Here is a 26,332-nt window from a genome sequence, read left to right on the forward strand (position 1 = left end):
ACCATTGGGGAGGACAGACAGTGTTCTTTCTCCCACATGTCCTCTCCTCAGCCGAGCAGCAGGCATACTTGGGTCCCTTGCATTCTAGCTTTCTTCAGCAAGTTGTCTGGCTACACCTTGGCATCTCTGAGTGACCTTGGGTGTTTCCTTAGTCCTCACAAGCAATGCATCTACAAACTATCCCTTGGGTTGGGCTCACAGACAATTCATTCTTTCATTCATTCAACAAATATTTGTTGAGTCCCTAATGTGTACCAAAGCAAGTTCATGTCACCTTCCCAGGGGCACTTCCAACAGTGCTTTACTGAGTTGCCCCTATATTGGCTCGATCACACTTTAGAGCTTCTGTTTTATCTTACAGAGATGGAAGGACACCTTGGGGACTAGGACAGTCTAGCACAAGATGTCTTGAAAAAAGGCCACCGGGCATCAGGGAGGTCTTCTGACATGGTGGAGTCCCACACTTCTGTCAGAGGCTTCCCATGGCATCTGTAGCCATGGGGACCACAGCTCTGCCCCAAAGACAGCTGGGAGCCTAAGCACTGCCCTTGGCTCTACAACATTAGTTCCTGGAAGGGGTGGGCGCCTGCGGTCTAGAGAGCTGCTGGCTTCCAGAACACCTTGCCTGGATTTGCTATAGGTCCAAGCTTCTTTACCGTGGTGATGCCGAGCATCCCAGAGTAGCTGACAATTCTGAGCATACTGCACCCGCTGCCGAGAGACGGATTTCACAATGATTTAAGGTCAGGGACAGAGCTAGAAACCAAGTCTCAGTCTCGGCTACAAGTATTTCAAGGCCCTCGGGGCCTCCAGTCATCGTTCATGCCCTTTCCCAGTGTGCTCAGAGGTCCAGTGTTTCCCACCTCTAGAATCCCCAACCTTCAAAGCAAGAGCCACAGAGCCCCACCCCTTAGGTGGCGTCAATGGTGTCCATTGTCCAAGAGGCGGTGTGGCTTGACCCCCAGCCCCATAAGAAGCAGGACAGGAGGCTCAGAGAGGAATCTGCCTGGTGCCCCTCCTCTGCTGACTACCTTGGGGGAGTCCAGGGGTGGGTAGTAGCCCCACTGAATGTGACCTATTGTCTTCAGGGTGGATTTAGGAAGTGCCAAGCTCCCATCAAACAGCCCTGCTCCCCAGGTAAAACAAAAAAAGGGCTGTTCATTTGGGACCTTTTTCCCCCTTATCTCCTTTTCCTATCTCCTTAGGCTTAGCTCTGGTGTAGTGTTCAAAACCACTTCCCCTCCGAGCCAATCAGAAGCCGGGGCTCACCCGTGGCCCTGAGGTGAAGTTATTTATAAACGCCTCCCTGGATTATTTGAGCAGAGCCCTTTCACACACCTCAGGAACACCTCTCTGCCTGCTGCCCGCTGCCCAGACACACCTGCAGCCCTGCCCAGCCGGCTCTGCTCACCCAGAGGTAAGCCCCACCCAACCCAACCCACCCAAGGGCTGGGGGTTATCCAGAGAAGAAGGCAGGCCCCTGGGTACCTCCAGAAAAGAGATGACAGAGTGGGGGGCTTGCCACCCCGAGCACAAATAGGAAGGACACTCTGGATTCGAGTCTATGAGCAACCCTCCAGCCCTGCCCTCTCTGCGAGGCTGAGGTCAGCTGGAGACAGCCCACTGTATTGAGGGAGGTCAGTGACATTCAGAGTGGGGCAAAGCAAAGCCTTCCAGGATAGAGCTACCTGGGCCTCTTAAGCAGCTCCCTGCACCCTCCACTTCTCAAGTCCTGGAAGCAGAGAGCTCTCAATGCATTGCTGTGTCCCTGTCCTTCTGTCTCCTCCTTCTCTCACTCACTGTCCTGACCTCAGAGTGAGCTCTGCGGACTCCTCTTTGGTCCCCTTTGCTTCTGTGACACTGGAAGAGGAAGATGGGGAGGAAGGTAGGGAACAGAAGGCGAGCTAGGGACAGGCTCCATCAGGCACGTAGAACCTTTGGTGGTGCGGCAAGGGAGGGTCTGGGCCAGCGCAGTGAGAGAGGAGCCAGACTCACAGGCGCCCAGCTTCTGGATGCCCCACCCCACCCTTCTTAGGAGTCCCAAGGCATCCTTGGAGAGTGTCGCTACTGGAAATTAGTCCAGAGGCTCCCCCGGACTAGGCCAAGCAAACCTTTTATTGTCACTGCACCAATTATTCAATTGAACCTGGGCCTATTAGGTGCCAGTGCCTGGAGGAGAACAGCTTTAAGAATGTGCGCCTTGGAGTGACAAAGCCTTCCCCACCCTGAAATAGGGTCGTCTGAGAGCGGAATTTCTCGCTATGTGTTTTCACTCAAAGATAAGCTCCTCCAGAGACCCTAGCCCAAATGAACAGAGAGCCTGACCAGAGCCTGCCTGGGCTGCAGGAAGACCAGGACGTACCAGAACCAGATCCTCTGTTATGCCAACTTTTCTGGCACCTCCCGGGGGTCTGGCCTGACCTGAGGCTCACTGTAGGAAATCTTGAAGCAAAAATCAGACCCTTTATCTCTGAGTACTCGGGGACTGCCAGCAAAGTGACAGCTAATCTATATTTAGTGAGAGTGTATCAAACTATACAAAAATAACCAGAGGAGCTGTGCTAAAGGAATGGAGACCAGCTGGACATGAGCTAAATTATGGAGGGTGATGTAGTGATGACTTGAAAAGTAGAATCTTCTAGGGAGTCAGCCTTCCCGAGGTGCCACCTGGGGTTTTGACCTATCTTCTTGGATTCACTGGTCTCTTGAGGAATTTCTAAGAATCTAACCCTGAGTGTCCTTACAGGGACCTTGTGACCTTGTGCGGGTCTCACTGTTGCAGGTACCGTTGGGCACCTCACTTAGTCCCTCTGTTGGAACTTAGTCCCAGTTCATTTCTTCCCAATGGGGAGAGCAGATGGGCAAGAGGACTTGGAGATAAGGAGTGGAGACTTGAGTGTCCCAGCAATGCGTCTCCCTCAAAGGGCACAGTCCCAGAACATCCGGGGGGACGGAGGCGTCAACATGTAGAGGAGGACATCAGCCTGGGCCTAGGAGGGGACGGCAGACTTGCTCAAGAAAGTTGGTGACGATCGAAAGAAAGAGTATTTCAAAATACCTTAGGAGCATACTCCATCCTTCTGCCAGGCACACAATCTCCAGCCAGGACCCCAGCGTTCTGTCCTGTCACCAGTTTATATCCCTACTCTGGTCAGACAGAGGCTGCCCTTTCTTGGGAGACTCACCCCAGATGAAGAAGACAAGGGGCCAGCCCTTGGAGCAAAGGGGACCTCAAGGTGACCTTTCCTCTCTCCAGCACAATAGCCAGAGACCTGTTCTAAGGACATCTGCAATCTGCCAAGCCAGGGCTGCTCCAGTGTCTGGCACAGGTGTGTCAAGGGACAACTTCCCCCAAAGCACCCTCCCCCCAGCGAGGGCTCAGGCAGGAAGTCATTCTGTGCTACAGCGACAGGGTCACCTCCAGACAGGACAGAAATCCATGGCCAGGCCCTTGTCTTTCGGCTCCCCAATGTCTTCCTCCATGCACTAGTCCTAGACACACGCGGAATGTGAGGGCCTGTGACACACCTGGAGGAGTGTGAGGGCCTGTGACACACCTGGAGGAGTGTGAGGGCCTGTGACACACCCGGAGTGTGAGGGCCTGTGACTGAAACATAGAAACAGGTAGGAAAGGGGAGGCCGAGGAAGGCCAAGGTGGATGGTGATGGTGACAGAGCTAGAAAGGGAGTCTTCCAAAGTGACTGTAATCAAAATCATGGGCGGTGTGGATTGCTCTTCCCAGGCACCCTGGCACTCCCTTCCTTGGGCATCGCACTGAGCCCACCCCTCGACAAGCACTCTAAGGGGATCCACAGACCTAGGGGACACAAGATAAGGAGGAGGTTCAGCTCACTGGAGGGGTCCATTTGTCACTTCTCTCTTTCTGCAGCTCCTCAGCTGCACACCACCCCTGGATTCCTCCAGCCCTAGGCTGACCTGGTTCTTTCCCCAGCTCAGGCTTAGGAATTGTCTGTGCAGCCATCACATCTCTCTCTCTCTCTCTCTCTCTCTCTCTCTCTCTCTCTCTCTCTCTCTCTCTCTCTCTCTCTCTCTCTCATCCTGTAGAGCCTGCCTTGCTTTCAAGATGCCCTGCCCTCCCCCTTTCTCCATAGTTAGAGTCACCTTTGTGTTTCCCAATGCTGTCACATGGCACCCGCAATCTATCAAAGTGGAGGAGCTGACACTGTGTGGGAGGGTGGGGCTCAATACACAACGATGGCCACACAACACTGGACCCACAGCGCTATGTGTTGAACTAGGGATCAAATCATCTTGTTCCTGAGACAGCTCTCGCCATCTTGCCCCTTGTTAGAGTTTTCAGGTTTGTTTTATGTGTATGAGTGTCTTGCCTGTGTGTATGTGTGTGTATGTGTGTATGTGAGTATATGTGTGTGTGTGTGTGTGTATGTATGTGTGTATATATTATGTGTATGTATGTGTATATATGTATGCGTGTGTATGTATGTGGGGTGTGTATGTGTGCATGTATGTGTCTGGTTCTGGGTTCTGGGAAGTAAGCCTCAGTCTTCTGCAAGAGCAACAAAAGTTCTGAGCCCTGAAGCCATCTCTCCAGCCTTCTCGTTCCTCTTTCACCTCCCCACCTAAGCCAACATCGTAAGGCTAGAACCCTGAAAGCCCATCTACAAAGAATTGAGACCCTCGCACCCTGACAACTCACCCTTTTTCCTTCTCACATTCCCCTCCACTGCTCCAAGGCCTGAATTGTTGACCGGGAATGAAATGCCCATGCCTGCTATGCCCACCCCATGCCAGCACCCCCCTTCCTAAAAACAGAACGAGGAAGGTGTACCCTCTTTAGGAGCCAGGGCTGTCCCTGAGCTACCCTAGTGACTCCTTTTGTCTTCATGCTGGACAAGCTGAGGCCAGGGCAGGAGGCGGAACCCCGGTAGCGTCCTCAAGAGGAGAAACAGAACCCAGACGTCTGATCAGAGGTCATCAGAGAGCACGGGTCAGTGTTGTCCCTGGGAGTCCTAGAGTCCCTTTCACCATAAGCCTTTGAGTAATTGTCAGGGCCTAGGTCACACACATCTGCTGTTGCCCGTGACTCAGTTTCCTTATGCACAAAAGAAGAGAATTGGGCCCAAACACTCCTCAAGTGTCCTTCTAGACAAAACTCCTGACTTGAACCAACTGCCAGCATCTCTTTTCTATAAGCAGATTTGTAAAATGTCCTAGTCCCTTGCAACTCGCTAACCTGGAATAAAAGAGGGAGAGTGTAGGAAAGCGGCAGACCGGGCTTACCAAAAAACAAAAGGGACTTTTTCCTTCTGTTAGCCTGTGTTACTGGGGACTCCCAGAGTTCATGCTGCAGGGCAGCCTTGCCCAGAGAGGCAGAGACCACGCTGAGTCACCCATCCATTACTGTCTAGAAGGCTCACAACCCTGCCCTTCCTGGACAGGCAGGCAGGAATGGCTGAAGCCCACCACAGTACCTAGACCAGACCAGCCATGAGGAAGATCTGAGGGGAAAGAGCAGCCACTCTAGGCCAGGGTAGTGGGAAAGGTTTCTGGGTGGGGGTAGGGGGGAAGAATTCAAGCACTGTGTCTCCTCTTGTGGACAGGCAGGTCTAGAAAGACAGCAATGAGTCAGAGCACCTGGGTGAGGAGGAACTTCAGCGAGAGACCCAAGCCTGTTTGGGGTGAACCACCTGCCTGCGTGGGGCAGTGGGACCAGCCAACTGGATCGTCTAACCCAAGGCCAAAACGAGGAGCCTGGAGGAGCCTGGGCTCGGTCCTTCTGTAAATGATGACTAGCGTTTCCGAGCAGGACGTATGTGCTGAGTGGAAAAGCAGGCCAAGGAATTGGTTAAGAGTGGTGCTTGAGTGGAGTCAGACCTGGAGGGTGGGGGCAGGGTGAAGTCAAAGCACAGGAGAGAGAGAGAGAGAGAGAGAGAGAGAGAGAGAGAGAGAGAGAGAGGGAAAGGACTAGCAATACGATTAGTGAACAACTGAATGTGGAGGCTGGGGGACGGAGACAAGTGGCAGGAAAAGAGTGACTGGGTGGCAGGGAGAAAGATGACCACTGAGCAAATGGGAAAGCTGAAGAGGGATCTGGAATAGTGGCATGGACTATCCCACACCACAAATGTACTAGCTGAACAGATCACCTTGAAAAATAGCCTGGGACAGTCCTTCAGACCCCCGTCCTCTACCCCCCACCCCCCAATCCCCCAATCCCCACCCCTGGCTGGCACAAGAAGCAGGCTTCCCTCTGCCTTACTCTTCCAAGTGGCTCTGCTTTCGTCAGTCAGCTCACCTTGAAATGTTTGGCCAGTTCTTTTGGTCTGTTCAGTGGCCTGGGACACACTCCTCCATACTGCAAGCATCCCTGAAGCCAGGCCTGGCACTATGGGTCCCTCTGGGGCATCAGATTCCTCACTCACTGCTCCCCGTGAGCCTGCCAAGCGAGTGAGCTAGATAGAAAGCCAGTCCCCGGCAGAGCCCGAGGAAGTTGGGAGGAAGAATGAAACCATGCTGCTCCATGGAGCATGAAGACTGGACGCTGGAGAGGCATCACAAGGAAGAAGGCACCCTCCCACCTTAATAATAATAATAATAATCAGTGTCACTCACTGGGAACCTAGCACACGAGCTCACCACAACTGCTGGGACTGTTATTATCCCCACTTACGGGATGAAGAAACTGCGACTTCGAACCCAGTTCTGTCTCTAAAGCTTGGGCTATCATCTCGGAGCCACTTCTGGTTTCTCCCACTAGGTGCCTCACATAGCATGGCCCTTACTCACTTCTGCCCATGTCTCCTCCAAAAGCCCATTGGTTGAGTCACTCAACAAGCATTTGCTAGGTATTAAATACCAGGCAAGGAGCTGGGCAGGGGCTCTGTAGGAAGGGTCATCCACCCATTTTCCCCTCAGGGGGCAGCGGGGGATACCATCATGGGGTTTCACTAACTGTTGAACCCACCATTTCCAAAGGAAGGGCCAGACCAAAGGAAGGGTTCCCCAACCAGTGGGAACACAACTTCCTTAACCAAGACCCCACGCGGCTGTCCTTCTTCTTGTTTTACTTTATTCCTTCTCATGCCGGCACATTTACATCCCTATGGAGTGGGGAGCCCACCCTGCTTTGCTGATGAGGGGTTGGAGGCTCAGAGAGGCGGTATTACCCTTTTCCTTCATAACCAGAGCCAGTCTGGAGTCTCTGGGCTCTCAGCTCTTGCCAGTGGCCTCTTCCAAAAAGGCATATGCTAACCTGCTCCCTGGGGCCTTCGCTTGGGAAGTCTGGGGGGGAGGGCGGCGCATCTTAAGCTCTCTCTCAAACCTGTTGTGGTTCCGGCCACCCCAGATTCCCCGGGGGGGGGGGGCCTCTCAAATGCAAGTCCTCCCTCGAATCACCCCATCTGTCTCCTCCCCTGAGAGTGTCAACACAGCTCTTGCCACCTGGGATTGAGGGGCAGGGAAGGGGTCAGAATTAGAGGAGGGTAGAGGCTCTTACAGGGAACTCCTCAGGCCTCCAAGGGCCTTGACACCGAGCACTGCCCTGCTCAGCTCCCGGAACATCAGTGGTTGCGCAAAGTGTGAGGAGGAGAAGGACACCAGTACACAAGGGTGGGGGAAAAGCTAGGCACAGGAAGCTGTGGGAGAGAAGCAGGAGTTGACCGTCCAGACTTCCCCATGCACACCGTCATCCTTCCTGGGGGAACCTGTTGGTGAACTCATAGGCAGGGACTCTTATCCAACAGAGGTCCTCCTGAGGTCAAGTTGGCCATCCCCCTGCCTCTTAGCAGCCTGCTTTTCCATTTGTTCCAAGCTAACTGGCTGAATGATAGGAGCCCTTCTGTCAGGGAAAACAGAGGCCTGGGGCAAGAGAAGCAGTCTGTGGAGCCATCCTGGCCTAAGGGGAACAAGATTAATGTCCGGAAACCAGCTGTGACTCTTGCTTGTCCTTGTACTCCCACCTTCTCTTTGCCTGGTGTTCAGCGGGAGTGACAGTGATGTCACAGGTGTGGAGTGCCAGCCACGTGCTAGGCGCCAAGCAAAACAGCCAGGGCAAGTGTGTGTATCATCAGTGCCTGAGAAGGAAGGCCACCAAAAGAAGTGAGTCTGGCGGAAAGACTTGACTGAGGAAGGGAGGCACCTCACTGGATGGGGGCGGGAAAACTGGGATAAATCTCTGTTGCAGTGAGGACCAGAGAGAGGAGGCCCCAGCTGTCTCTGAGAAGGGATGTCCCTTACCTTTCCACACTCTGCTTCTCCCAAAGCTTGTCAATGTCCCAGACATGAGCCAGCCCAGGCCCCGCTACGTGGTAGACAGAGCTGCTTACTCTCTCTCCCTCTTCGATGACGAATTTGAGAAAAAGGACCGCACCTACCCGGTGGGAGAGAAACTTCGCAACACTTTCAGGTAATGTGGCCCGGAGCCCAGACTCCCCTTTCTTCTGTTCCTCACCAAAACCTACCCTGCTCAGGCCAGGGCTCCTGGACCAAAGAGTTAGGGAAGCCCAGGGGGAAAGGAGGTTCTGAACCCTGAAGGCAAGCACCTGCAAGCTCATGTACTCTGAGACCCTTTGGGAGGATGGGGAGGAAGATCAAGAACCGCTAGCTGTTTCAGAGGCCCGTAGGGTCCTTCTGCTCTCTACCCTGGGTCTCCTCCCACACTTCTTTTGGGTCCTCAAATGACCTGTTGATGGGTGTGCTATAACACGGAGGGGGGGCATGTGAGCCCCTCCTCCATGCCCCATTCCTTGTGTGCCAAAGGGCCCCTGAGGCACCATTTCCTGATGCCCCCATCCATTCTTAGATTGTCCTTTTTTTTTTTTTTTAATCTGGTTCAAAGAATTCCTAGAGGAGGCCCTAAATTCCTAGGCTGTACTGAAGAGGACCTCACCAGCCTTCCGGTTCTTCCCACTCTCGGGTCCCTGGACCATGGTGGTGGGTTGAGCAACATTGCCTCAAAGGAAGGGGCTGTATACAGTGGCCCATACCCACACCCCAGAGGCCTGAGGCCACGGGCTTCCCCCTCCCCCCACCTCCCCAGCCGTCTTTCTGGCAGTCCTCACATCCCCTGGCTCCCTTGGGGAAACAAACAGCTGAATCAGTCACCTGGATTGAGGTCATGGCAGTAACTAAAGTGGAGGCACAGGTGGAACTGGTTGAGGCTGCAGGAATCACCCACTAGAGTCTTTACTAAAAATCCTGGTCCAGCCCTGCCTCTGCTGGGAGGCTCCATCACTGCTCAGTGACACTCAAGAGCTGTGTGCCCAGTGTCTGAGACCCGACCCCTGTAGCTGTACTCCTCCTCAGACAGATGGGCTCAGCCAGTCTTTATCTCGAGGGAGATAACATTTGGGTTGTTTGCTTGCTGGAGGGATGGAGGATCTGACATTTTTCCTGAAGGGTAGGGATGATTTGAATTATAAAGAGAGGCAGAAAACTAACAGTTCCCATGTCGCTGGCACAAGAGCCTGGAACAGTGCCTCGCACACAGGCGGTGCTCCAATAAATACTGATTGGGTGGATGAATGAATGAAGAATGAATGAATGGGTGTTTGGAGAGCTGATCCAACCTCCACTCCTGTCCTGGCCTCTGAGGCTTTGCTATAAGTTGTCCGGGACCTCTTTCGAGCACTTCTATCAGACTTCAGGTTGCTTTGCCTGACATATGGCAGAGGTTCGAGAAGGCTGGGTATTCCTTGCCCAGCCAGCTGCTTACTGGTGAGTCCAGTTTTCTCTGCCACAAGCAAGCCTGCAGGACTGCTGCCTCCCAGCACAAGGCTTTCAGTATGCACTAAGCTGTTCACCGCATCCCGGGTGCAAGAAGCACCTCAAACCCCGGAAGAGGCTGAGCTGACAGAGGCTGCCGCAGATGCTGTTCTACAGAATATTTAATCAGAACAGGGAAAAAAAAAAATCTGCCTAAACTTTCCAGGACACAAAGCATTGTCTGTGTTAGTTTCAGTCTTGGGTGACATCCAGGGGCCCCAGTGTCAGGGAAACTATTGTTGAGCAACAGTAAAGAGTCAAGATTGGTGCGGGGCAGGAAAGGAAGCCTAATCAGACCTGTGAGTCACCAGAGGGACCCAGAACATTTGACTTCCCCCACTTGGGAGAAGGAAAGTGGCCCCCACCCCCAAGTCATCAATCCACTGGCTGTCACCCTTGGGTGTGTAAGCCCTTGTTCAAGCTTACTCCTGAGTTTCCATGAAAGGATCTCAGGGTGTTCCACAAACAGAGAAGAGATCGATACTCCTTACCCCATCGGCCAAGGAACGGCTCTCCCATCTCTCTTTTCACTCTGATGCTTTGCCAGGTGTGAACACCCATGATAGACTCGCTGTAGGTAGAGAACAGGAGGTTGGCAGAGCGCACCTCACAGGGACAACAGAGCTTGCCTTTCTGAGAAGTTTAAAAAGAAAAAGACTTGGGGCTGGAGAGATGGCTCGGAGGTTAAGAGCACTGGCTGATCTTCCAGAGGTCCTGAGTTCAATTCCCAGCAACCACATGGTGGCTCACAACCATCTATAACGAGAGCTGGTGCTCTCTTCTGGCAGGCAGGCTCACATACAGACAGAACAGTGTATAAATAATAAATAAATCTTTTTAAAATTCAGACAGAACACTATATAAATAATAAATAAACCTTTAGAAAAAGAAAGGAAGGAAGGAATGAAGGAAGGCACTTGACATTTCAAGAAGGCTGAGCTGGCATACAGTCAAGAGCTTGCAGCCAAACCCCGTAGATTCCCAAGTGCAGAACCAACAGTGATGTCCAGGCTTCGTGGCCGGGCTCTTCTGTTTAAAGCACAACTTCCTCTCTCCAACACCCTGCGAGGCAGGGCTCGGCCTCTGGATACTGAGTGCTCCGAGAGTGAATGGGCCAAACGACCAGAACGTTAGGGTTTCTCTGCAACCCGCCCTCTCCTCCTACAGGTGCTCCTCCACCAAGCTCAAAGCCATTGTGTTCGGGGCTGCTGCCTGTGCTCTCGTGGCTCCCCAAGTACAAGATCAAAGACTATATTATCCCTGACTTGCTGGGTGGACTCAGTGGGGGATGCATCCAGGTGCCACAAGGTGAGAGAGAGAGAGAGAGAGAGAGAGAGAGAGAGAGAGAGAGAGAGAGAGAGAGAGAGAGAGAGAGAGTACCCTCAGCCAGGCCTAACTGGGCCACTCCTTCCTTCCTGCTCTTTCCCCATCTCTACTCCCCCACCCTCACCCCATTCTGGGACCCTTGGGAACCAGATGCTTTCCTGAGCTGAGCCTTGTTCTCTTTGTGTTCTGCAGGCATGGCATTTGCACTGCTGGCTAACCTTCCCGCCGTCAACGGCCTGTACTCATCCTTCTTCCCCCTCCTGACCTACTTCTTCCTAGGGGGTATACACCAGATGGTGCCAGGTAAGGTCTCTCCCCTCTGCCAGGCGGGCACAATGATTTGGACCTCCAACACTCAGGGCATGGTGGAGGAGGCTCAGTTTCCACCTTCATTCTCCTGGAGTTGATGCTGATCCGATCGGAAAGGATGGTTGCCGAAGCCGTCCCTAGGTCCTCGACAACCTTGGCGAAACCGTCAGCATAGCCTGTCGCACCCCGCTCCCAGGAAGGAGAGCAAAGGGCTGCTACGCAGACCAAACAGATTTGAGCAGGCCACTGCAGGGGTATTTGGAGTTGTCTGGTGTCACGTGGGGGATAAAGTAAAAAAACCTGGACACGGGGCTGGTTTCCAGTCCAGGCTCTGTTTGCACTTCTGAGTCAGTGTCCAGTGAGATACTGTTAACAAGGATGTATACGATCTGAGGGGGAGTGTCTGTGGCAGCTTAGCTATGGTTGTTGTTAGTTGCGCTGGCAGAGACCAACATAGGGAGCCATCCAAATGGGCTGGTACAGTGTTCCTGGGCTGGACCTTTTGATCATTTCTATGGGCATGCTGCAAACTTCTGACTTTTGCTGGCTGGGTGGGGCACCACAGGTACCTTTGCCGTTATCAGCATCCTGGTGGGTAACATCTGTCTGCAGCTGGCCCCAGAGTCGAAATTCCAGATCTTCAACAATGCCACCAACGAGAGCTACGTGGACACAGCGGCCATGGAGGCAGAGAGGCTGCATGTGTCAGCAACACTTGCCTGCCTGACTGCTGTCATCCAGGTGAGAAGCATGACCACCCCCAACCCTGCCAGTTGACCCCACCTCAGAAGATGGCAGACCACCTTACCTCTACCTCAACCCCGCCCCCAGCATAGAGTCTCCACCCCATTGTGTCACTGATAGAACTGCCTTGAGCATAAAATCTGCCTGGAGGCTTTCAGATACCCCTTGGGGAACCCCTAATCTCTGCCAGCACCCACCCCCGCCCCTCCAGCCTCTTCTGCTGCAGCCCCAGCCCCAGTCCCAGCCCCAGGTGCATTATATAAGCTGAGGATCTATCTAACTCGCAGTGCAAAGGGTTCCTGGGATATTGATGGAAGAGATGTTGTGTGGCAGAATGCAAGTTCGCCAGCCACTTTAGAGAGTCCCTATCACTCAGTCATCACTCACCCAATGTTTTCTGGCTGCTTTGCTCTGCCAGGAAGGAATTGAGCTTAAGTCCTGAGGCTACAAAGATAAGTTTTTTTTGTTTTTGTTTTTTTAAAGCCCAGTTCACAAGTGCCCCCAAACGGGACAGAGGAAGTAGGCTTGTCAATAGATAAATTTGTATGCCATGGTGAGATAAGGGGCACAGTAGAGCCATGAACAAGTGGCTACAGGAACCTAGAAATGTCAGGAAGGTCCTCAGAGTGGAGGGGACGTTTGACTTGAGGAGGCAAGGGTGGGCAAAGTTTGCCAGTGCCTAAATGAACAGATGCGAGAGCTACTCCAGGCAGAACCAGCACCCAAGAGCGCCGAGGCCCAAGACATTGCAGTGTGACAGGAAGAGGACAGCGAGGAGTTTGGTGTGGCTCAAGGGCAGAGGGTCAGAGGAGAGTAGAAAGGCAGGCAGGAGCCCAATAATAAAGTCTGCAGCCTGTCCCCTTGGAAGCAACTTGGGTCCTATGTGCTACAGAAAGATGGTTTGCAGGTGGAGTGAAGAGGGAGCGGGGAGGAGAAGGGGAGGGGGCACCGAGCAGTGGCAATGGAGAAGGAGAAGGAGGGTGGGAGGATGAAACATTTTGCCAAGAGCATTAACAGCTCCTGGTGGTGGACTGCACGTGGGAGGAAAAATCAGTGTGACACTTGAGTTTTCAGCCGGGCAACAGGTGGCAGTGGAGGAGGACCACACACGCTTATTTTAAGATACAGGAACTAAAGCTAGCAGTGGTGAGGTGACAGAGAGGCTGGGTACTGAGGGAACTAAGGTCTGGTGGCAGGCACCCAGGTCACTGTGGGAGGCAGGGGAAGATTGCAGGGATCTCTTTTCCTTGAGTCCCTGCTGTCTCTGAGCTGCATGAGCCTCCAGGCTGAGCTGCGTGTCAGGCAAGCGTTGAAGCAGATGACCCACCATGGACTGTCCACTCTCATCTTCCAGATGGCCTTAGGATTCATGCAGTTCGGTTTTGTTGCCATCTACCTCTCGGAATCCTTCATCCGGGGCTTCATGACGGCCGCTGGCCTACAGATCCTGATCTCCGTGCTCAAGTACATCTTTGGTCTGACCATCCCCTCCTATACGGGGCCGGGCTCCATCGTCTTTGTGAGTCCAGAGACACCCTTCAGGGAGGGGCGGGATGGGAGCGGAGTCCACATCCTGGGGAGGTTGTGATCTATTCATTCTGATAAGCGCCTTGGCTACTGGGCAGAGAGGATCCCAGGGGGTTCTCCCTGTGGGAAGAGGGTCTAACACTGATTCTTGTGCACTCACTGGGATTCTCTGTAGTCAACCCCTGCAGAAAAGGCGACCACTATCCTGTGCCCCAACTCCTTTACCTGGGAAGCCCTTCTCTCTCTCTCTCTCTCTCTCTCTCTCTCTCTCTCTCTCTCTCTCTCTCTCTCTAGTTTAAACATTTTTTATTATTATTTATTTTTCTTACGTACATTGGTGTTTTGCCTGCATGCAGGTCTGTATGAGGGTGTCATACGACCTGGAACTGGAGTCACAGACAGTTGTGAGCTGCCATGTGGGTGCTGGGATTTGAACCCGGGTCCCCTGAAAGAGCAGTGTGTGCTCTTAATCTCTGAGCCATCTCTCCAGCCCCTAGTTTAAACTCTTGAGAAGAAAAGGAAAATATGCCATCTTAAAGTCCCCAGCTCCACATCAGGTGGATCACTACACACATATGTGGCATATAATTACACAGACACACACGCATAAATAAGTATAAGAAAGTATGCCGGCTTAGCATTCGCTCCCGGTGCACCCTGTGGGAGAGGGTAGTTGCAGATGGGATGATATTCACAACCAGGGCTCTGTTCTGCCTTTGTATGTCTCCAGCGGCATCTCTCCCTTGGGCCAGGCACCCAAGGGCAGGGCATTATGGGAAGAAAGGATGGGAGCCTGTGATGCTCTCTCCCTTAGACCTTCATTGACATTTGCAAAAACCTGCCCCACACCAACATCGCCTCACTCATCTTCGCCCTGGTCAGCGGTGTCGTCCTGGTGCTGGTGAAGGAACTCAACGCCCGCTACATGCACAAGATTCACTTCCCCATTCCTACGGAGATGATTGTGGTGAGGGCCCTGCCTGTCCGGTGATGGGGTTCTGAGGATCAGGACAGGGGGGCTGTGAGCAGAGGAGCCCCTGTCCATCCTGCTACCCACTCCCCTGGCAGCCAGCGGGACCAGAAGTCTCTTGTGAATATGCCCTATGGCCGCTATGTGAGTCCTCAGGTGTCTCATCCCCATGCTGACCTAAGGAGGCAAGGCAGTGGGATCTGGGAAAAGATACAGGAAAGACCCCTGGCCTCGCCCCCCACTAAGCTCTAATATCCATTCTTCACTCTGGCATTTGCAGGTGGTAGTGGCAACAGCTATCTCTGGGAGCTGCAAGATGCCAAAAAAATATCACATGCAGATTGTGGGAGAGATCCAACAAGGGTAAGTCCAGATCACTCAGCCACACCATTCTCCACCAGAACCAGAGCCCTGAGGGAGGCGAGAGGCTCTAGGCAGAAGTTCATTAGAAACTATATGATCCTGACTCAGAAAAGCCATCGCGGCCCCGATACTGGCCGCTTCATGGAAAGTGAGTCTTAAGTGAGGCTACCCTCCCAGGCCCCGTAAGTTTCATATACTGAATTAAAAAAAAAAAAAAAAAGTCTCTCTCTCATCCACTCATCTCTGGTTTTCCACTTTGCCGTAATGCACGCTCTTTATCCACGCGAAAAGGAAGCGACTAAGCTCACCCAAATCCTTTAAGCGTCTATGCTATGCCAGGCGGCACACTGGACCCAGGAAGCCCAGCGCAAAGCTTGTGCCAGAGTTGGAACAGGGAAGGGAGGAGGCAAGACCTCACCGCATTGGAGGTCTGTGGGTCTAAAAACTGGTGTGTACAAAGAATTCAGAATCTGGGCACAAACAAATGAAGTCCTCCTGTTTACACGCTCGTGGACTTGGGAAAGTTAGCCCCCTCTTAAGCCCTGGCTTCCTCTAAAAATCAAGAGTGATAGGGAGATCATGTGGGACAAGCCATACTGTGGGAGCGAGCTCCGTTCCTTCTCACACCCCGGGCCATGCCTCTTTTGGACCCTTGGCAGGTTTCCCACTCCAGTGGCACCAGTGGTTTCCCAGTGGAAGGACATGGTGGGGACAGCCTTCTCCCTGGCGATCGTGGGCTATGTTATCAATCTGGCTATGGGCCGGACGCTGGCCAGCAAGCACGGCTATGATGTGGATTCAAACCAGGTACCTCCAGCTGCCCCTGACAGGGCTTGGGGGATATGAGCCCACAGAAGCCTCTTTCTGGCAGCTTGAGGGTGGGGTGGGGTGGGGATGTAACAGAGTGGTAGAGTCCCTGCCTAGCACACAAGAGGCCCTTCGGCACTTCAAAGGGGGAGAGAAAGAAGTCTTGGGACTCTTGGTGCTGATATGAAGACCTAGGAGGCTGGTCTCTTATTTTTGACTTTCTTTCTTCTTTTCTTTTTCCTTTTTCTTTTTTTTTTCTTTCTTTTTTTTTTTTCTTTTGTGTGTGTGTGGGGGAGTCTTAGGGGACAGTTTACATGTTCATACACATGTATATGCAAGATCATATACATGAATGTGTATGCTACACATGGAGGCCAGACGTTAACGTCTCATGTCTTCCTGCATCACTGATTGAAATAGAGTCTCTCATTGAAACCGGAGCTCCCTGACTGGCCACATTGTCTAACCAATAAGCTCTGAGAATCTTCCTGTCTCCGCACTGGCGGTGCATGTTTACTTTTTTTTTTTTTTTTTTTTAATCTTTATTTTTATTTTATTTATTTATTTATTTATTTATTTATTTAGGCATGGGGGCTGGGGATCTGAATGCAGGTCCTCATGCCTACCAGCAAGTGTTTTATGTGCTGAGCCATCTCCTCAGCCCCTAGGCTAGTCTTTAGAGTCCATGGTTGTATGGAATCACGGTTACTCTTAAGCCATAGGCCCCTGACCCTCCTCATACAGATGCCTGGCTGCACCTGGTCCCTACGTTCACCAGCCCTGCCCTCTCTCCACAGGAGATGATCGCCCTGGGCTGTAGCAACTTCTTTGGCTCCTTTTTCAAGATCCACGTTATCTGCTGTGCCCTCTCTGTCACACTGGCTGTGGATGGGGCTGGAGGAAAATCCCAGGTGAGCCTTGTCTCTGAGGGCTGGGGTAGGGAATGTACCACAGAGCAATTGTCCCAGAGAAGCCCAGGTGCTGCAGACATGCCATCCTTACCCAAGTAGCTTCCGGTCCACCGAAAGATCGGCTGGGGAGATGGGTGAGTCTGGAGACCTCCGTACCCACTCACCCCCAGTTTTTTCTCTGACTAGGTGGCAAGTTTGTGTGTATCCCTGGTGGTGATGATCACCATGCTGGTCCTGGGGTCCTATCTGTACCCTCTCCCCAAGGTAAGTACACAGCTGAGAGCAGAGAATAATGACAGCCTCCAGCAAAAAACAAAAACAACAAACAAACAAACAAACAAAAACAATCCCTAGAGTGAGAGTAACACTAGACAGATTGCAAAAGGCCACCACTGTCACATTTGGTGTCAGTTGCCCCCATGAGCAGTAAGCAATGCAGATTTTGTTCCTCCGTTGTGTGGATGAGGGAGACTGAGGCTGACAGTCTGACTCCTCGGTGAAGACAGCTTACCCTGTAGGATGGATTTCAGCCATGTAGAACTGATTTTAACCTCTGGTTTTCTGAGAGTTTAATCCCAGGATAGAGGGCAGGGCACTCACAGAGCCTCTCACAAGGATCTAAGGTGTGAGCCATTCCGGGACGCAGTGAGAGGGGACATATTAAGCTGGGCCCGGAATGAATTGTAGGGCTCAAGAAGCTACGCTTTCCCATTCCTAAGGTTGAGGGAGAGTTTGGGGAAAGAGTCCTCGAAGAATTCCCGCCAGACTCCGGGGTCAGGTACGCGTAGAAAGCCAGGGTAACAGGGGTCTCCCGAATGACCAGAAGCAATGCTCTGCTTTCCCAGGCTGTGCTTGGAGCCCTGATAGCTGTCAACCTCAAGAACTCCCTCAAGCAACTCAGCGACCCCTACTACCTCTGGAGGAAGAGTAAGCTGGACTGTGTAAGTGTGGGGTGGTTTCCAGGGACCCACAGATGGCCCTGCCCTCCAGGAATTGGTGCACTACCCTCTTGTCTGTGGCTCCCTAGTTCCTGGGAATTGGGAAAGCCTTGGAGAGAGCCGCTCTTTGTTAAAGCCTACCTCAACCATTCACTTCCTGGCTCTGTAGCCAATAGCACGTTTCTTCCCCTCTCTAAACCTCAGCTTCCGCACCTCTGAAAGAGATACATAACATTGCGTTCTCTCAGCTTCGGGATGGCTTATAGAGGAGAAGGGCTCATACTAACAAACTACACGTGATCTGGGTTGTATGTGTAATCAACAAAGCCTATTATCTGTTATTTTTCTAATTCTCTGTGCCCCTCCTCCATCAAAGGAGAGCATTCTGGAAAACAAAACAAAGCAAACATCCTTAGAACATAAAAGTAGAAGACCGGGGTCCTGCGCATGCGTGGGGGGGGGGCGTCTGCGCATGCGTCTAGGTTTCTCTGGGGTTCTGCAGTGTTCTGCATCATACACTGGCTCGGAGGCTTAGCTGAAGCACGATGGGAAAGCACCAAGTTACGTAAACATCCTGCAAGTGTGGCCTTCGCAGGCGGTACTGATAAAAGCGCCAGCGTTATTGACAATGCTGCCTTATTTCCACTTAAGCCCACCCACCACACCCCTGAGACAAGACTTACCAGACTCTTGTGAGGATGACAAAAATTGAGGCTCAAAATGGTCAAGTAAATCAACCATCAGAGGCAACAACAGAGGAAGCAAGTGCCTCCGTCTGGCTGGAAACGCCCTCCTGGGCTCCAGACCTCTGGGCTCCAAAGCATATCAGATTACATTACAATTCGCATCAGTTATGAAGTAGCAATGAAAATAATTTTATGGTTGGGGGTCATCACTACATGAGGAACTGTATTAAAGGGTCGCGGCATTAGGAAGGCTGAGAACCACTGCTTTGGAGCCATCTAGAAGCTCCTGAGGGCCGTTGGGGGATAATACACACAACCAGGACCCCTGCCCCATACTTTCTGTTCAGGAGCCGAGTTCCCATCAAAGCCTGGACACCGCAGTGTCAGGCAGGAAGAGAGCTCACGTTTGCTTGATAACGCACTGCAAGCCAAGGACTGATGACCCTCTGACCGTCCGGTCTTCTTGCAGAGTGGACTTCATTTTCCCTCGTGTGCACTAGGAAACTGGCTCACCCAGCCACACAGCTCAGAAGCCAGCTTTGCACCTGGGTGCACCTGAACCAAGGGCTCGCGCCCTTCGTACGCCGTTCACACCACCTCTCTGTGGACACTTTCAGATTCTGCTGAAGTAGAAGGCTGGCTTTCTAGTTTTAAAACTAAGCCAACCACTGAAATGAGTTAGGGGTGGAGTTCGATGGTAGAGTGCTTGTCTAGTATATGAGGCCCAGTATCCAATCCAAGCTCTTAAAAAATAAAAAATAAATCATAAGTTGCACTCAGTGTAAGAGAAACAGGCAAGCAAACCAATGGACCAGCACATGACTCATTGCAAAAGTAAAGCAATAACATAAGGAGAGATCTGAGTTGGGCAGGCTGACGAGGGCCTTCACTAGCTCAGAAGACTTCCAGAAATAGGCAGGTTTTCTCCCCAGACTCCCTTTGACATCTCTCTCTTCACTCACAGTGCATCTGGGTGGTGAGCTTCCTGTCTTCTTTCTTCCTGAGTCTGCCCTACGGCGTAGCAGTGGGTGTCGCCTTCTCCATCCTGGTTGTGGTCTTCCAGACCCAGTTGTAAGTGATAACCTCATCCCTCCCTGCCACAGCATGGGGTCGCTGGACCAGTCTGCAAGGAGACTGTCATGCCAAGACCTAGCATAGCGCCTGTGCCTTCTGCCTTCTGGGCCCAGCACGGGGATATGCTACCAGACCTCAGAAGTACATAGCCCAGCCAAGAGGATGGGCATAGACTAAGCCATTTGACTTCTGTACCCTAAAACCCCAGAGCAAATGGATGAGGGGTGGGCAGACAAGGAAGAGTAAGTGAGACTCAGCACCCTTCCAGAAGAGCTGTGAGACCCTACCCCGGAGAACCAGTCAGAGGACTGGCTCTGTGCTCTTCCTCCAAAAGAAGCTGTCAGTGCAGGCGAGGACACCACAGAGGAGGTCAGGGTGGTGTGGACAAAGACAGTGTTGAGTGCTGGGGAAACTTGGTCTTCCTTCTTATAAACTCAGAACCAGGAAGTGCTAGCTTATCATCTGTGGGCTCTTCTTTCTTCTCCCCTAAACCTCAGTCTGGGGGTGCTACATCAAGATATGCCTAGTTGTAGACTAGCCCCAGACCACCAGGCCCAGGTCCCCAGGGAAGAAACACTAACAAGGCTGCATAAGGACAGGAGTCCTGGCTGAGCTCTCCTGTCCAGCATCACTCTAAGCGGTTAGCATCCTTACTCCTCACTGTCTTCTTCCTCTCTAGCCGAAATGGCTCCACGCTGGCTCAAGTCATAGACACAGACATCTACGTGAACCCCAAGACCTACAACAGGGTACGTGATCCAAGTTTAGAACCTCCCTCCCTCCCTTCCTCCCTCCCTTCCTCCCTGTGCCCCCTCCCTAAGACCTATCTGTGACCTGAGCTCAGTGTCCCTGTCACAGGTCCAGGAAATTGAGGGAGTTAAGATTGTCACTTACTGCTCCCCTCTCTACTTTGCCAACTCAGAGATCTTCAGGCAAAAAGTCATTGCCAAGGTAAGGCTCCGTCCTTGCTGACCAGAAGGGCTGAAGAGAGAGTGGCCAGAAGATGGAACCAGAAAGGGGCTAGGAGCCAAGGGCAGGCCGTCCCACAAAGGTACAGGTCAAGTCTTCTGTTGGCCCTTTCCCCCACAGACAGGTATAGACCCCCAGAAAGTATTACTCGCCAAGCAGAAATATCTCCGGAAGCAGGAGAAGAGGACGGTGATGCCCACACAGCAGAGGAAGTCCCTCTTCATGAAAACCAAGGTGAAGTGATGCCAGGGCCACCTCCATGTCTAGTCCCATCTTGGCCCTGGCTCCCAACCTATGGCACCTTGAGAGGGAGGCAGGAAGTCTCCAAGGGCACTGCTTGGCACTAGGGGAAGGAAGGCTGCTGGCTCCCCGGGGTATACCCCTGCGCCCTGTCTCCAGTGGGAATGTCCTAGGTGCTCAAGTTGTGTGAGGAGAGGGTGTGGGAAAAGCAGGCAGGCATGGGAGAGTACACAAGGAAACCTGCAGTCTTGAGGGTTTCCTCTCACGCAGAGTGGCCAAGACTAAGGCTTCTCTGGAAGGTTCTTCCCACTTGGGTTGGGAGAGACACGCCTCCCATAGAAAGGGGCTCTAGGAGAAGCCCATGTTCACAGCCAAACTGGGATGTTCCCCTCCTGCCTCTGCTTGAAGTTCAAGACCACAGTCCCTGATTTGCCCCCCTTCTACCCACAGACGGTCTCCCTACAGGAACTGCAGCAGGACTTTGAAAGCGCCCCCTCTACTGACCCCAACAACAACCGAGCTCCTGCGGCCGCCGCGGATGGCAACATATCTTATATCACCTTCAGCCCAGATACCTCAGCAGCTCCCTCGAGTGAGCTGCCCAACTCTGCTCAGCCCCCCAGGGAGACGAGTGACACTCTAGCCAGTGTCCCACCCTTTGTCACCTTCCACACTCTCATCCTTGACATGAGTGGAGTCAGCTTTGTGGACTTGATGGGCATCAAAGCTCTAGCCAAGGTGAGGCTTCATGGGGCCGGAGGAGGGTTGTGACCCCACCCCCACCCCCACCCCTGCTCCTGCTCACTTCCCCTCAGGCCCTCATTTGGATTAGCTGAAGGAGGTGCCAGACTCAAGGGACTCCTTGCCCCAGATGCAAACAGGGTGGACACAGTCTTCAGGGCAAGTGGAGGGCAGCAAAGTGTCGGGGCGAGCTCCCGGATCCCCAGCCCACTTAGCAAGGCCATCTTGAGTCATCAGTCCCTAGAACATACCGTGGGTCCTCTGAGGGAGGCCAGTTAGGTCCCTGGCTCTGCTGCCCCCCTCCCACACTCATCAATGAAGCCAGGAGAGAAGACAGCATAACCCCAATGTTCAAACACTCTGGCCAAACAGCCTGGGGATGTCATGAATTGAGGGACTCATCGGACCAGTTTTCAGTGGCCCTACACATGTCATATTGACAATACGCCTCAGAGTGGCTCAGATGGAGGCGATCCAGGAGAGCAGAGGGGCATGTACTGGCTGATGTCACTACCAGCCAGGGACAGCGAAGGCCCCTTTCTGCTGTGGAACTCAGCTGGCTTCTCTAGGCTGGACCTAGATTCCAGACCTTCACCGAAAACTTGCCTTCCTGAGCCCTGAAATTAGAGAGCTGGCGCTTGAAACAGGCCATGATAACTTTAAGTGTCTGCCACGCTGGCAGAACCCCATTTCCGCCCCCACTTTTTAGAGAGGCCTTGGGCCAACACTCCAAAGAGTCGTGGGGTGCTCTCTGCCTCTCATGCCTGTGTGACTGCCAGGGCCCTCCGGATTGCATGTCTGTTTGGCTTCCCCTCTGAAGTGTGTTTTGTGAGTCACTTTTAAGACCCACTCAGGACATTCCTTTCCTTTCTTTTCTCCCTGTTTCCTTCCCCTCCCCTCCCCTCCCTAACCCTCTAGCTAAGTTCTACCTATGGGAAGATTGGAGTCCAGATCTTCCTGGTGAACATCCACGGTAAGGAAAGTGGTGGGGGTTGGGTGGGCACTTAGGGCACCAGAAGTTGGAGAAGGGAAAAGATTGGTGCGCATCCTGGGGGCGGGGCGCGCATCCTGGGGGCGGGGCATGTTCATGTAGTTAAGAGTAAATAGAACTGTAATCTGCTCACCGCCAGTCTGTGTGCGTCCAGTCAAGGCAACCAAATCACTTTATCTGCCCGGGGGTTCCTTCCTAGCCATGTAGATTGGGGGGCTGACTGGATGAAGTTGGGGTTCCTTTCCGAATCAGAAAGTCCATGGATCTGTATAAGCACAGAAAACCCACGTACCCTAACTTCCTAGGAACTTGTCTCCTAAGGGTGTTTTAAGCAGCCCCAAGGACATGCCTCAGAGCAAAGGACACTGACTACATTTGCACAGATGCCAAGTTCAGATGGCACACACAGACGCAAGAGAAATACGAAGGGGGTGTATGTGTATATATCCAGACGCCACCGGGCAGGGCTCCGCAAAGGCCCCATAATGAGCATGTTCGTTACTCTTACCCCTGTGAACATTCTCAGAAAACCATCTTCAGACAGTGATAAGGGTAAAAACTCTGCCACATGTTGGAAGTCTGAAGAAAGAAGAAGACTGAGCCTTGAGGGCTGGAATTGGCAGCCATCTCCTCCTTTTCTCAGGCGACAACTTCTCAAAACCCACTGAGTTGAGGCCTCAGCATTTCCAAGCTCATACTGCCCTCTGCTGTCCAAAACTGATATTGCAGCACCAATTGCCCTCAGCTTCCCCACCAGCCCCTCCCACCAGCTCCAAACCGCCAAGGTTTACCTTTTCCTCACGTTACCTGCCTCCTTCCAGCCCAGGTGTACAATGACATCAACCACGGAGGTGTCTTTGAAGATGGGTGTGTACAGCGCAATCACGTGTTCCCCAGCATCCACGATGCAGTCCTCTTTGCCCAGGCGGATGCTAGAGAAAACCCAGCCCGCAGCTTCCAAGAGGTAAGGTCTGCACACCTAAGGAATCCTAGGTTCCAATTCTCACAGACAGGAGGACCAACGGGCATTAAAAAGAGCGGGACGTGGTTTGAGTTCCAGCACCAATGCCTCCATCTCCCTCTTTTGAATCTCAGAACCCCTATCTGTAGAACGGGTACCACCAGCCGTCGCCTGCCACACTCGGCTTTGCATTGTTTCTGTCTAGGGTTAACTGATAATTAGACATCCTGTATAAAGATAATTTTAATGATTGTTACTTATATAGGCTGTCTCGCCAGCCACTGCCTTCATTTTTTTTTGTAGTGGCGGTGGGCGCCCTGGCTTGGCAACGTCGGGGTGAGACGGATGGAGAGGCTGAGCTTTGTCTGAGCCTCTCCGTATGTAATTTACTAGCTCAGTGAGTGGAAGGAGAGAAAAACACATAGAACCCCGTCTAAAGCTTCAGAAAGCTGAAGAGCCTGACTGAGCCACCCATCACCTGCAGGTCCTGGGAGACTAGGGAGGTGTCTGATCGTAAGCCTTGTCCACAGGGACTCTCGGAGAGTCCTTCTTATTTGCCATATCACCGATAATATCCAGTTATTACAGGTTAAATGCACTCTATGGTTTTGGTTTTTTAACGTTTATTTAATGTGTGTGTGTGTGTGTGTGTGCATGTGCATAGACAAACACATTATGTCATGCCTGTGAAGGCCAGAGGACAACCTGTCCTTGTCCTTCTACCCTGTGGGTCCTGGGCATTGACCTTGGGTCCTTCAGCTTGATGACAAGTGCCTTGATCCACTGAGCCATCTCTCCCACCCTTCTTTCAATATAGAAATAATTTATATTACATACATGCTCTACTTCCTAGTATAAATCACACACATGCAATGCATACAATGCCCCTTACAACACCTCAGTGGTGGAGAAGGTCAGAAAAGGGAGTCAGATTATCCCACCTTTACAGAAGTCCAGAGGAAAGGAAGCCTGCAGGAGGCAGGAGGGAGACACAGGGTCCCCTAGAGCCTGCAGGAAGGAGGAGGGAGACACAGGATCCCCTAGGGCCTACAGGAAGGAGCAGGGAGACACAGGGTCCCCTAGGGCTTGCAGGAGGCAGGAGGGAGACACAGGGTCCCCTGGGGCCTGCAGGAGGGAGGAGGGAGACACAGGGTTCCCTAGGGCCTGCAGGAGGGAGGAGGGAGACACAGGGTCCCCTGGGGCCTGCAGGAGGGAGGAGGGAGACACAGGGTCCCCTGGGGCCTACAGGAGGGAGACACAGGGTCCCCTAGGGCCTGCAGGGATCCTTCCTGCTGCTCTGATACCCGAGCTCATCCTGCACCCACTTCCTTCCCATCAGGCTCCCGGGGATGCTGAGTTCTCCTTGTATGATTCCGAAGAGGAAGGTCCCTGCTACTGGGATTTAGAGCAGGTGAGTAGGGGAACAAAAGGTGAGGGCGAGAAGGAATGGGGCCTGCTCCTATCTAAGGTGTTTCGCTGGCTGTCTCCTCCAGCTTGGAGCTGTAATCTTGAAGATAGCAAGGCTTCACCTTTCTTTTAATAATAATGGATCATGGCTCTTCTCGACATCAACAGATACACACACATGTGCACACACACATGTGTACACACGTACAGACACACACACATACACACAAAGGCATCCTGCATAATGAGAACACCTCTGGAGAATTACTATCTTTTTTTTTGAAACAAGGTTTCACTGTGTAACCCTGGCTGTTATGAAACTTAGTTTGTAGACCAGTCTGGCTTTAACCTCATAGAGATCTGCCTGCCTCTGCTTTCCCAGTGCTGGGATTAAAGGCTTGTTCCGTCACATCCAACTAAGAATTGCTATTCCTTCCCCTCCAATATACCAACCCTGTGATTGTGGGAAGATCAGGTCCAGTTTAAGGGCAGAGATTAATTATTACCACAGCTGGATATGCATTTAAACCCAAAAGCTCAGCAATCGGAGCTGTCAGTGCCCTGTGAAGCCTGGGAAATTTATCACCCTTCTAGCGCTCTGAATTAAAGGAAAATGTGACTGAATTTAGAGAAATCTGGCTCTGGGCCTGTTAAATATAACATCCTTCTTCCCATTCCTTCTGAGTTTGAGTTTTGTGGTCCTCTGAGTAAGTCATTCAGAGTGCTGATGGCAAGTGAGCAACACCTGAAATCTAACAGGGTGATTTCTGTGCTATCTTGGAATTTCTAACATAAAAATAATTAAAAACATGGGACAGAAATAATACAGCTTCTCTCATCTTGATGCTGCTGTTTAATAATAATAATAACAACAACAACAACTATTATTATTATCATTATCATTATTATTATTATTATTATTATTATTATTATTATTATTATTATTATTGGAGCTGACACTGATAAAAGAGCACATAGCACAGGCAGGAAGGACACAATTCACAATGCCACCACCCAGGACCAGTCCACATCTTCCGCTCGCCCGCCTCTCCCCTGCTCACTTGCACGCACAGTCTTACTCCGGGTGCTTCATTCTGGCCTGCGGTACATAGTCACCTCTTGGTTGCAGTCTCTCTAGCTCCAGCAGATCTGACACTCTCCCTTCCTCTCCCCCTTCTTTACTGTGGTCTCTGCAGGAGATGTTCGGGAGCATGTTTGACACAGAGACCCTGACTGCCCTGTGAGGGCCCATTTGGTTCCCATACTGCCTCCTGAGCGCCCAGCACCTGGGATTTCCACGGACAATAAGCTCGGGACCAGAGGAGCGACAGAGAGAAGAGTATGTCCACCAAGACACTAGATCCATCTCTCAGCTCCTCGTCCTCTCTCTCCCACTTTTCCCTCCCTCCCTGAGTCCCTGGGAGACAGCCATCTCAGCTTGCTCTGACGAGATGACAGTCTGATGAATCCACCTGGTCCCCTCCCCACTTCCCACTCAAGCCTGGCCCGGCAATTAGCTCGTTCCACCGTGCAGCTCGTGCCACCCATGGCAGCTGATGGACACCTTGACCTCTGGCCTGGAGAATGAGCCAAGAACAGACTGAGAAGAGCGACTGTGTTGAGC

General features: G+C 52.3%; 1 protein-coding gene across 1 annotated transcript; it reads left to right on the forward strand.

Annotated features, from left to right (window-relative positions):
* Positions 1 to 1,328: 1,328 nt before the first annotated feature.
* Positions 1,329 to 25,952, forward strand: Slc26a9 (solute carrier family 26 member 9). The gene is given in 22 exon segments (XM_051148203.1): positions 1,329 to 1,417; positions 8,244 to 8,386; positions 10,912 to 10,945; positions 10,947 to 11,052; positions 11,263 to 11,373; positions 11,945 to 12,120; positions 13,478 to 13,642; positions 14,465 to 14,617; positions 14,901 to 14,983; positions 15,643 to 15,790; positions 16,588 to 16,701; positions 16,888 to 16,965; positions 17,547 to 17,642; positions 19,290 to 19,396; positions 20,079 to 20,148; positions 20,258 to 20,350; positions 20,489 to 20,602; positions 21,059 to 21,346; positions 22,268 to 22,322; positions 23,162 to 23,304; positions 24,641 to 24,712; positions 25,905 to 25,952. Coding segments are annotated over 21 exon segments (2,379 nt in total). The 5' UTR covers positions 1,329 to 1,417; positions 8,244 to 8,261.
* The last annotated feature ends 380 nt before the right edge of the window (positions 25,953 to 26,332 follow it).

Source organism: Acomys russatus, chromosome 6, assembly GCF_903995435.1.
Source record: "Acomys russatus chromosome 6, mAcoRus1.1, whole genome shotgun sequence".
Classification (NCBI taxonomy): Eukaryota; Metazoa; Chordata; class Mammalia; order Rodentia; family Muridae; genus Acomys; species Acomys russatus.